General features: G+C 45.3%; 1 protein-coding gene across 3 annotated transcripts in view; it reads right to left on the reverse strand.

Moving 5' to 3' along the window:
• Positions 1–12,802, reverse strand: part of CFAP65 (cilia and flagella associated protein 65) — a 351,728-nt gene that overhangs the window by 80,418 nt on the left and 258,508 nt on the right. For all 3 annotated transcript variants that reach the window (XM_033945108.1, XM_033945107.1, XM_033945109.1), the window contains 2 exons: positions 4,941–5,117; positions 2,574–2,640 (listed from right to left, as the gene is read on the reverse strand). In XM_033945108.1, the coding sequence (XP_033800999.1) occupies positions 2,574–2,640; positions 4,941–5,117 (244 nt within the window). The remainder of the gene's footprint in view (positions 1–2,573; positions 2,641–4,940; positions 5,118–12,802) is intronic.

The following is a 12,802-nucleotide window of genomic DNA, read 5'->3' on the forward strand; positions in this document are numbered from 1 at the left end:
ATACTGTCCGGGTGAAAACCGGACTTGTGCAACCTGAGTGTATGGGAAAAGGACTTTTATTTTTCATTATTGGAGCCTTTGTTATTTTATTATGATGTTTACAAAAGCACTGTGAAGGGCCACCTATACACTTTACTGTTTTTTGCTATATTGAGTTTTCCATAAGGTACAGCGCAGAAGATTAGTGTGTTGGTTGTTCACAGAGAGCCCAGCCCTCCTCTCAGCTTACTGAACTTCTCTATGCAATCATCATAAGCAGCTTTTTTATTTCCTCAAATTTAGCATGTTCCCCATGGAAGATACAGAGGTTTTTACAGAGGAGCACATTATTAGACACATTAACATCCCCCCATATCCTCACCTCTCTAGCATGGGAGCACTAGAAACTGTTCCTGATTACAGATGTCACATGTGGAGTCACACTACAGCCTCACTGAGTTCCTGTGACAGACTCAATGTGAAGCTTCTCTTCCTCCCCCCCACTTCCCCCTCACACACTGCCTGGCTCATAGGATACTAAGGGGAAGACAGGCAGGCTAAACATCTACTCACAGGACTGCAGCCAGCACAGGAGGATGAGCCGCGGCCCACCGGGACAATGCACGGTCCTCCCAATGGCAAGTCCGGCCCTGTTGCCAGGTGAGCTGCAAAGCAGACACCGGCACACTCGCCTCCCACCGTGCCGCATATCTTAATTGAGGAGTGTGTGGCGCAGTGGTTGGATCTACAGCCTCAGCACCCTGGGGTTGTGGGTTCAAACCCCGCGCTACTCCTTGTGACCCTGGGCAAGTCACTCAGTCCTCCATAGCCCCAGGTACATTAGCTAGATTGTGAGCCCACTGGGACAGAGAGGGAAAATGCTTGAGTACCTGATTGTAAAACCGCTTAGATAACCTTGATAGGCGGTATATAAAATCCTAATAAACTTGAAACTTGAATTGCGGACTAGAGAGTTGCGCGGGGACAGAAATCCCACCCGTCCCCGCCAAAGTCTCACCCGTCCCCATCCGTCCCCGTGAGGAATCCCACCTGTCCCCGTGAGGAATCCCTCCGTTCCCACCCGTCCCCGCGAGGAATGTCCTCCGTCCCCGCCCGTCCCTGTGAGGAATCCCCTCCGTCCCCGCCCGTCCCTATAAACTTCAGAAATAGTTATTTCATATGCTACTGAATTAAAGGCTCTGGTAGAAACCCATTTACAAATAAGCAAAAAGACTTTATTAATTTGGAAATATTAATTGGGAAGAATACACACTTTGTAAACGGGTTTCTACCAGAGCCTCTTTTGTTTATAAATTTTTATCAACACAACTAATATACTACTTTATCCTGAAGCAAAAAAAAAAGAAAAAAAGAAATAGAATTCTTTTCCTACCTTTGTTGCCTGGTTTCTGCTTTCCTCATGTTCTCATTCAGTTCCTTCCATCCACTGTCTCTCTTCCTTCTGCGTCTTCCATTTGCTCTGTTACTGTGCCTCTCCCTTTCTCCTCCCCTTCCAAATTGGTCTGGCATCCATCTTCTTCCCTCCGCTCCCCCCATAGTCTGGCATCTCTGTCTTCTTCCCTGCCAGCGTCTTCTCCCCTCTCTCTTCCCCATTTCCTTTCAGCGTCCTTCTCCCCCCCCCCATCTTCCCCATGTCCTGTCAGCGTCCTTCTCCACCCCTTTGTCTTCCCCATGTGCTTTCAGCGTCCTTCTCCCCCCGTCTTCCCCATGTCCTGTCAGCGTCCTTGTCCCCCTTCTGTCTTCCACAAATGCTTTCAGTGTCCTTCCCCCCCACTCCGTCTTCCCCATGGCCTTTCAGCGTCCTTCTCCACCCCTTTGTCTTCCCCAGTGCTTTCAGCGTCCTTCTCCCCCCTCCTTCTCTCCCGCCCCGGGTGCAGCACAGCCGGCCAGGTCCCCTTACTTTTGTGGGGCTTCCCCGACCGACAGACCGACAACAGCCCCGGTCTGACAAACCTCCCTGCCCTTAACCGCGAATCTAAATTTCCTTCTTACAGCTGCTGTTATTGCAGTAGCCTTAGAAGTCCACTCTCCAGAATCTTCCTCTTCTCCATGCTCAGTCAGGAGCCTGTACTTCTCACAAACCAATTCCGAAGCAAATTTTGCTTTTCCACTTTCTCATCTCAACTTCAGCTCCAGCCTTCCCTGTTCTACTCCTCTCCTGTTACATAATTTTGCAGTAAAGATTCTGGTATTAAGCTGCAGTACCCTACGTCTGCAGTTGAGACAACAGAGAGTGAAAAATTTTGCCTAATTTCTAAGAGTGTCTGTGGAATTTGAACCATGGCATCCTTAGGTCTAAGCACTCCACTACTGCTTACCCTGAGGAGTACAAGTAGTGAACGGAATAGCTTTGCAGTGGTTTCTAGGAGTTCTAACATTTCTTATAAGTAAATCATTCCCAATGGTTTGGAGTGGGAGGGGGGGGTAGGATTAGGATGGACTACCTCAACTCTAAATTGATAGCCTAGTACACTGGCCCTCAACAGTCTAAGAAGCCACAGTTTCTCAGTCAAGTCTATTGAAGGTCATGGAAGTCTAAGACAGCCAGAGTATGACAGAGAGAGAGCTCTTACCAAAATCTCCCGACCATGAGACACCTTCAGTAAGACTGGCAGTCGGTCAGTGCCGATGACGTCATGCCTTCAATGCAAGAAAAAAAGAAAAGAGGTTGGTTTATTTCCACAGTATTTAGAGGAGTAAACATTCAGCTGGTGGCAGTGAACATTTTGCTGGTGCAATTCCAGGATATTCAATGCTGGGATATCTGGGCTTCAGTACTGACTAATCCAGTTAATGCATTGCCGGCTAACACACAGCTACTTCCATCAATATTCTGAACTTAAGCGCCATGGGTTGCTGCATAAAGATAGGCCTGACTTTTATGCGGTCACCCTGGCTACTTAAGTGCACTTAACTAGCCCCTGGAACACCCCCAAATAGCTGGTTTTCGTTTAAGTAGTACCCACTCATTTTCAGTGATGATAACTGGTTAAGTGGATAGCCCTGAACAAATGATTTAACCAGTCAGTGGCCATTTTGAATATTGACCAGAGAATCTCTAAATCTGGCACGTGGCTAGCAGTAGTACTGTCTGACACGAGGTCTTGTTTAAAGGCAGATAATCAAACTACTCAGGCAGTTTGATCTATATGCTTTCATGCCCACTTTCATGCCCGCCCACTTCTCCCTACCGGTAGCACCTCCTATATATTTCCCTGCCTTGCGGCGCACGCCATACTGCATTGTTTGACTGCATTACTCTCTGGATCATTTCTACTTATTTTAATCTCCTTTAAACTGCTATTCCAGATTGTGCTAACATAATTTGATTTTATTTATTTTACCTTATTCCTTTAAACTCAAACAGCTCCAATTCTTCCAGTTAAGTAACTATTGCCAGTTTATAAGTTTATATGTATATGTATCTACTGTCTTAACTATTGCCAGTTTATATGTTTTATCAGCTAACATTATTTTATCAGTTAATATTGCTTTCGTTTTAATCTTTTAATATTGTCTATATTTGTTGTACTTGTCTTTCTCTTTACCTTTTATTGCAAGTTGCTCCAGTTTTCACTTTACTCTCCTAATGCTTATCCTCTTTGATTCCTACAGGCCTTCTCATTCTTTTAAGAGACCGCCGCCGCAAAGCGGCGGCGCGGATGATTCCGCCCACTTCTCCCTACCGGTAGCACCTCCTATATATTTCCCTGCCTTGCGGCGCACTTAGTCGCTCTTCTTTGAACCTTTTCTAGCACCACTATATCTTTCTTGAGATAAGGAGACCAGAATTGAACACAATACTCCAAATGAGGTCGTACCATGGAGCCTTATGGGGCTTTATGACATTCTTAGTGTTAATGCCCCTGTACAGGTCGGTGGTGAGACCATACTTAGAGTATTGTGTTCAGTTTTGGAGACCATATCTGGCAAAGCATATAAGAAGACTTGAAGCGGTCCAGAGGAAGGCAACGAAAATGGTAGGTGGTTTGCACCAAAAGATGTAGTAATTGATTTATTGTTAATGGGTGGGTTGGGTGTGAAGGGATTCTTTTATACTTTAATGATTATAAGTAAGATTGTCAAGTGATTTGTAAAAATTATTTTGATTGATTATTATACACTTGTTGTAAGAGATGAAAATGAATAAAGATTTACAAACGAAACGAAAAGATGTAGTAGGAGAGACTGGAAGCCCTGAGGCCCGGATTCTGTATAGGACGCCCGGGAGGGGCAACCTATACAGAATCGGGCCTACACTAACCCCGATTCTGTAACTGCCATCCATGTTACAGACGCCAGTTACAGAATTGGGTTAGAGTAGACGCTGCCCACTCAACACCCCTGATCACCAGCAGGAGGGTGCCCAACCCCTCCTGCTGGAGGATGCCTTCCCCAGACCCCCCACGCTAACGCCCCCCCCCCACCGTGCTAACACTCCCCGATGACCCCCTCTAATCTCCCCCCCACACTAACCTCTTAATTGTTGGCCGACTGAACAGGTCTTCCCCGGCCCATCCCCTCTAAGCCTAAGGCCTGATTGGCCAAGGCTCTAGGCCAATCAGGCCTTAGGCTTAGTGGGGATGGGTGAACCCGCTATGCGTAAGGCCTGTTTGGTCCAGGCTTCTAAAAAGGAGACAATGGATTGTAGATTGTGGACCATCTATTGAAGGTTAAATGTACAGCATTGCGTAAGCCTTTCAGTAGTAGTACAATGGCACAATGGTCTAAAAACTGGAATGTTTCCCTACCAAACAGAAAGCATCTAAAATTCTGCAGACGTTGGCCTAGAAATCTGACCAAACTTGATTTGGATTCAGATGCAATGACAGCTGCAATCAAATTAAAGGCAGCTGTGCTGATACAGATAGAGTAAACACTACAGATGTGACGGAGATGCCAGTCTTACTGGCGTGCCATGGTCGGAGTCATCACTGTACCTGTATGTAAGCTGCAGGATCTGATGCTGCCCTGGGTTCAGGTTGCCTGATTTCGGAGAAACAGTGAACAGTTTACTGTCCTCGATTCTGAGCTGCTGATACTCACTGGAGTCAAACTCTCCACTCTCTGCCCAGTACTCCAGTTCAATCTGCTGGTCAACTGGGAAAAGAAAATTCCTAGGAAGGCAGTAAGAAACCCTGGCTGAAACACACTGGTACTAAAGCACAAAAGGAACATTAGGTGGTTAACACGCATTAAAATATCTTTAAGATGTAGGGAACAGAAGGGGGCAAGAAAAGAGTGGAGAAAGGGTGGGGAAGCATGCCTAAATGTTAATATACAGTATGTTACTTGAAACTTTCATTACATTTGGGTTTCGACTTGGATTTGTCACTGTTGGAAAGAGGATACTTGGCTAGAAAGACCATTGGTCTGACCAAGATCCTTAGTCTTATGTTCTTATTTCTTAACTGCTCTCTATGGTAACAGCCCCTGTGTTAACATGCGGTAACGGTACATGAATGTTGCAACTGCCTCCCCATGAACCCATGCTGACTCTGTCCCATTAAATCATGTTTGTCTACATGCTGCACAATTTTATTTTTTACGATTGTTTCCACTGTTTTACCTGGCACTGAAGTCAGGCCTATCTGTCTATAATTTTCTGAATCTGTCCTGGAACCCTTTTTAACAATTGGTGTAACATTGGCCACCCTCCAATTTTCAGGTACTGCAGATGATTTTAGTGGCAGGTTATAGATCACTAATAGTAGATCATCAATTTCATGTTTGAATTCTTTCAGTATCCTGGGATGTATACCATCTGTTCTGGGTGATTTATCACACTTTAACTTATCAATTTGGCTTAGTATGTCTTCCAGGATCACCGAGAATTCATACAGTTCATCCGCATCATCACTCTTGAAAACTATTTCCAGTTTAGGTGGATCTCTTACACTTTATTTATTTAATTAATTTTCTATCCCATTTTCCCCAAGGAGCTCAGAATTGGTTATAAATTCTTTATTCATTTTAAATCTTGTAGCAAGTGTACAGTAATATCTTAAATAATAAAATGCTAGCCCGCGCATGCGCAGTAGCGAAACGTGTTCCCTGATCCCTTTTCTGTCGGGATGTGGCTGCACGAGTGCGCATGCGCGCTTACTAGGTCACTGTCAGAAGACGAACCGTCACAGAGGGAGTGAACACAGAGTCCTGCCGTCCCTCAAACGTAAATCTCCTCCTTTGCCCGACTCCAGCCTCTGCTCTTCACCAGTCCTGCCTTCGGTCCTGTCCCTGTTAAACCGGCTGCCAATAACAAAGCCAGATGCCATGGGTTCTTCCCTTTTGCCAAATTGCTAAAGGCTCTGCCGGTCTAGATCCTGTCCATCTCTGAAGTTACTTCCTGATTTTGAGGGGCGGGATCGAGACTGGCAAAGCCTATAGCGATTTAGCAAGAGGGAAAGCCCCCGTGAAGTCTGGCTTCGTTATTGCCAGCCGGTTTAGTGGGACCGAGACAGGACCGAAGGCAGGGCTGCTCACAAAGGCGCGCGCCGACAACTGAGTGCAAGACGGAGGCGCGTGCCGAAGAAAATTAAAGTTTTTAGGGGCTCCGACGGGGGGGTTTTGTTGGGGAACCCGGTGCGCGCCTCCGCGCTGCGCTCAATTGTCTGGCCGCGCCTTTGTCCCGGCGCGCTTTTGACCTGACACCCTCCCCCCTCCTTCCAGAGGCTGGCAAACAACATGGAGGACTGCTTCCAGGAGGAATCGGCTTCCAGCTTTATATGTCAGGCCTGACTCGCAACTCCATTGGAAGAAGCAAGGAGTAAAAGCTGATGGGCAGAGAGAGAGATGAGATGTTGGAGGAAAGAGGGGAGAGGATATAGAGGGGGGAGGTAAAATAAAGGGAAAAGGGCTGCTATTGAATAAGGTGAGCAGTGATGGGGTGGGGGAGGACACAGGGGAGGTAAAAGGAAGGGAGAATGAACAGGGGGAGCAGACAAGGGGTGGTGGTGGACAGCCAAGGAAAAAAAAGAAAGAAAGAAAGAAAGATAGAAATACAGAAAGCGGCTAAGGAGAGAGAAAAAGACAGACACACACATATATATTCTAGCACCCGTTAATTTAACAGGCTATAAGACTAGTACCATTATAACAAATTGAAACACTTGAAAATCTTTCTAATAATAACATACATACTTGAATTTTTACCCCTTCCCACCCATCCTACTGCAATCAACTCAATTAAACATATCTAAAAGAATATAATGAAGTAAGCATTTAATAAAAAATTCCAAACAACCCCCCACCTCCCCTAATTATACACATATTATCTAAAGAAAATGATGTCTACCCATTATAATAATTTTCTAACGGCCCCCAGATCTTCAAAAGTTCATTGTAAGACATAAAATACAGTTAACAGGTTACAATATGAGAATTACAGTACAATTTTCTGATACAAGGTTGGGTTCTAATTCTATACATATTAGGGGTCTAATACCAATAAACATAATATACAGTTTACAGGTTACAATTTGCCATAGTTATCCTTAAGAACATAAGAACATAAGCAATGCCTCTGCTGGGTCAGACCTGAGGTCCATCATGCCCAGCAGTCCGCTCACGCGGCGGCCCAACAGGTCCAGGACCCGTGCAGTAATCCTCTATTTATACCCCTCTATCCCCTTTTCCAGCAGGAAATTGTCCAATCCTTTCTTAAACCCCTGTACTGTACTCTGCCCTATTACTCCCTCTGGAAGCGCATTCCAGGTGTCCACCACTCGTTGGTAAAGAAGAACTTCCTAGCATTCGTTTTAAATCTGTCCCCTTTCAACTTTTCCAAGTGTCCTCTTGTTCTTTTATTTTTCGAAAGTTTGAAGAATCTGTCCTTCTCTACTCTCTCTATGCCCTTCATGATCTTATAAGTCTCTATCATATCCCCTCTAAGTCTCCTCTTCTCCAGGGAAAAGAGACCCAGTTTCTCCAATCTCTCAGCGTATGAGAGGTTTTCCATCCCTTTTATCAAGCGTGTCGCTCTCCTCTGAACCCTCTCGAGTAACGCCATATCCTTCCTAAGATACGGAGACCAATATTGGACGCAGTATTCCAGATGCGGGCGCACCATCGCCCGATACAATGGCAGGATAACTTCTTTTGTCCTTGTTGTAATACCCTTCTTGATTATGCCTAGAATTCTATTTGCTTTCTTAGCGGCTGTTGCGCACTGTGCCGTCGGCTTCATTGTCATGTCCACCATTACCCCCAAGTCCCTTTCTTGGTTGCTCTCATTCAATAATATCCCTCCCATCGTATAGTTGTACCTCGGGTTTCTGTTTCCAACATGCAATACTTTACATTTCTCAACGTTGAACTTCATCTGCCATCTCGCCGCCCATTCCCCCAATTTGTTCAAGTCCCTTTGCAATTCTTCGCATTCCTCTTTAGTCCCAGCTCCACTAAATAGTTTTGTATCGTCCGCAAATTTTATTATCTCACACTTTGTGCCTGTTTCTAGATCATTTATGAATATATTAAATAGCAGCGGCCCGAGCACTGAGCCCTGCGGAACACCACTCGTGACCCCCATCCAGTCCGAGTAGTGGCCCTTTACCCCTACCCTCTGTTTCCTACCCGCCAACCAGTTTCTGATCCATCTATGTACGTCTCCGTCCACTCCATGGTTCTTCAGTTTCCGGAGTAGACGTTCGTGAGGCACCTTGTCAAAGGCTTTTTGGAAATCAAGGTATATGATGTCTATGGGGTCTCCTCTGTCCATCCGTTTGTTAATTCCTTCGAAGAAGTGCAATAAGTTCGTTAGGCACGATCTCCCCCTGCAGAAACCATGTTGGGTTGTTTTCAAAAGTTCATTTCTTTCCAGATGTTCATCGATGTGTTCTTTAATCAGTGCTTCCGTCAGTTTCCCCGGAACCGAAGTCAAACTCACTGGTCTGTAGTTTCCCGGGTCACCTCTTGATCCCTTTTTAAAGATGGGCGTGACATTGGCTATCTTCCAATCCTCCGGGATCATGCCTGTTTTCAAGGATAGGTTGCAAATTTGCTGCAGTAGTTCCGCTATCTCCTCCTTTAATTCCTTCAGAACCCTGGGATGGATTCCGTCTGGACCCGGGGATTTGTCAGTTTTAAGTTTTTCTATCTGCCTGTGTACATCATCAAGGCTCACTTCCATGGATGTTAATTTTTCTGCTTGATTTCCATTGAATATTTGTTCAGGTTCCGGTATGTTGGTTGTGTCTTCGTTTGTAAATACAGACGAGAAGAACATGTTGAGTCTTTCTGCGATTTCTTTCTCCTCCTTCACCGCTCCCTTCCTGTCTCCTTCGTCCAGCGGTCCTACCTCCTCCCTAGCTGGCTGTTTCCCTTTAACATATCTGAAGAACGGTTTGAAATTTCGTGCCTCCCTGGCTAGCCTCTCTTCATACTCTCTTTTGGCTTTTCGAACCACACGGTGACATTCTTTTTGATACTTCCTGTGCTCCTTCTGGTTCCCTTCAGTTTTGTCCTTTTTCCATTCCCTGAATGAATTTTTCTTATTGCCTATCGCTTCCTTCACTATTTTAGTCATCCATACTGGGTCTTTTGTTCGACCCTTTTTGCACCCCTTTCTGAATCTGGGGATGTGCAGATTTTGTGCCTCGCTCACTGTGTCTTTGAAAAAAGACCAGGCATGTTCTACTGTTTGCCATTTTTTGGAAGTGTTCCTAAGTTTCTTCCTTACCATTTCCCTCATTGCTTCATAGTTTCCTTTCCTGAAGTTGAAAGATGTCGCTATGGTTCTCTTTCCGTTCGGTATGCCTACTTCAACCTTGAACTTGATCATATTATGATCACTGTTTCCCAACGGTCCCACTACTTCCACTTCCTTTGCAGGTCCCCTTAGTCCATTTAGGATTAAATCCAGAGTGGCATTTCCTCTCGTCGGTTCTCTAACAAGCTGCTCCATGAAGCAATCTTGTATAGCCTCCAGGAATTCTGTCTCCCTAGCGCATCTTGAGCTTCCAAGACTCCAGTCTATCCCAGGATAGTTGAAGTCTCCCATAACAACTGTGTAACCACTTTTGCATTCTCGCTTCATCTCGGCATCCATTTCTTTATCGCTATCTCCGGTTTGCCCGGGTGGACGATAGTATAGGCCCATCTTTATTTCATGCCCTTTCCTACCCGGTATTTTAACCCATAGCGATTCCAGTTTGTTGATCATCTCCGCTGTGTCCATTCTTGTTGATTGTATGCTTTCTTTTACGTATAGGGCTATTCCTCCTCCTTTCTGACCTGACCTATCCCGGCGATAGAGCTTGTACCCCGGCAGTGCTGTATCCCATTTGTTTTCCTCATTCCACCACGTTTCAGAGATTCCAATGATGTCTATGTCCTCTGCATTGGCCATGGCTTCTAGCTCCCCCATTTTGTTTCTTAAACTCCTTGCATTAGTATATATGCAATTTAGATCTTGGCATTTTGTCGTCTTCATTTCTTTTCCCTGTGCTTCAGTCTTTGGTGTCTTCTCTTTTGCTACAATCTTTCTAACCTCCTCTTCTGGGTTAGTTGACTCCTGTAATTTGTCTCTTGTTTCTTCCCTGCCTTTTTTCCCCTTAGTATCTTCACGGGATACCTTCTTCCGAATCATCGACGCTAGGTCGACTGTCGGCTTTCCCCTTTCTCTTAGTTTAAAGCCTGTTCTATTCCTCTCTTGACGTTGTTTGCTAGAAGTCTTGTTCCCGCCACGCTCAGGTGCAGTCCATCTCTCCTGTAGAGCTTGCTCTTGCCCCAGAACGTTGTCCAGTTCCTCACGAAGTGGAACCCTTCTTCCTCACACCATCTCCTCATCCATGCATTTATTGATTGTAGTTCTTCCTGCCTTTTCACATCTGCCCTCGGTACCGGTAGGATCTCTGAGAATGCTATCTTCTGGGTCCTCATCTTCAGTTTCCTTCCTAGAATCTTGAACTGTTCTATCAGCGTGCCTCTTCTGTAGTCTCTCCTGCTGACATCATTCGTCCCGATGTGGATCATTACTGCGGTCTCTTCCGTCTCCACTCCTTCCAGGACCTTCCCAATTTTGTCCACGATGTCCTTGGTTCTCGCTCCTGGGAGGCAGGTCACCAGTCGATCCTCTCTTCCTCCTGCTATGTGGCTGTCCACATGCCTCAATATCGAGTCTCCCACCAGGATCGCTGACTTTCCCTTCTTCAATTTTCTTATCGGTCTCAGGTCAATGTCCTCGGTGTGCTTAGCTCTCTCTTCTTCTGGGCATCGACTAGCCAATTCTTCCCCCTCGTGTGGTATTCTTCTGTGCAAGTTTTTCAATGCAAAGTTTTTATCTTAACTAGACACACACTAAGGGCTCCTTTTACTAAGCTGTGCTAGCAGTTTTAGCGCATGCTGCATTGCCACGCACACTAGATGCTAACGCCACCATTGAGCTGGCGTTAGTTTTCACACATAATGCGGGGTGCAGCGCACGCTAAAAACGCTAGTGCACCTTAGTAAAAGGAGCCCTAGGGATCTAATACCAACATACATGGAGGAGCATAATCAAAAGAAACATCTAAGTCTGACTTGGACTTTCATTGCCAAAGTCGGCAGCGGAAAATTGTCCATTTTCTAAAAGTATGTCTAAAATATATTTTTTTCAAAAAACATCTATCTATACATCCAGGCATTTGATCGTCCAGACCGCCACTACGTCTATCTTTATACCACCATTCTCGACCAAAAATTTGTCCAAGTCTGAAACGTCCAGAACATACCATTTGGATGTGGGAGTGACTAGCATTGTGATGGACTGACTACCCAGCCATGGCAACAGAGCAGTGGAGCACCTTACAGGGTACTGCTGTGAATTTCACATAAAGGGTACCACATAAACTTACCAGAACTCCCTTACAGGTTATGGTGAGCCCCCCAAAACCCACTATACCCACCTGTCTACAACCCCAATGGCCCTTATGACTGTAGGTGGCACCTATATGGCAATAGAGTAGGGTTTTGGTGAGCTCACATTTTCCACCATGAATGTAGTGGTTAGAGTGGCTTTTGGGCCTGGGTCCTCCTCTTTATGGTTCACTAGCCCACTCATTAGGCTACTTAAGACACCTGTGTGCAGCTCTACTAGGTTTTCCTATGTCAGGTGCTGATGTTCTGGAGGCAGATATGTATGTTTTTATTCATAACTTTGTGGGGTTGCAATGAAGTCAGTGAAAATGAGGGGGTGTCTATACTTTGTCCCTGCAGTGGTTATCTGATCACTTTGGATACCTTTTGGGCATTTATACCTGTCTTTATATCATCTAGCTCACAATGTATAAGTTCTGTCTAGGCAGTCTCGTCAAACATTCGATTATCCCTGCCAGTCCTCGACAGCCTCATCAACAGATTTGGAACTGGGTTTTAATGTTCCCACTAGGTTAGAAAGGCCTATGGAGAAATTTTCTAAGTTGATAGCATCATTGTTGTATATCTTCTTATATTGGTTTTGCTTTCTGATTGACAGTTGATTTATTGTGTAGGTATGGTTGAATGTAATCAAATGGTGATCAGACCAGAGTTCCTGTGGTGGGCTAAGTATCTATTTGAATAAAGATTAGGTCTAGGATAAGGCAAGAAGAGTGAGTCGGTGAGGGGACCATTTGCCAGAATCCTAGATCCGATAGTGAAGTAATGAAGTCTGCCGGGGATCAGATCTCGTTTGGGTAGTTTGCAAAGTTAAAGTCTCCAAGTATGATAACTCGGTTGTATGTGATGACCAGTTTGCTAAGGACGGATAGCAGGTCATCTAAGATGGGCACTGGAGAGTGTGGTGCTCTGTATATCAATGCGAAGGTTAGATATCTGCTGTGAC

This window comes from Geotrypetes seraphini, chromosome 5, assembly GCF_902459505.1.
Source record: "Geotrypetes seraphini chromosome 5, aGeoSer1.1, whole genome shotgun sequence".
NCBI classification, from domain to species: Eukaryota; Metazoa; Chordata; class Amphibia; order Gymnophiona; family Dermophiidae; genus Geotrypetes; species Geotrypetes seraphini.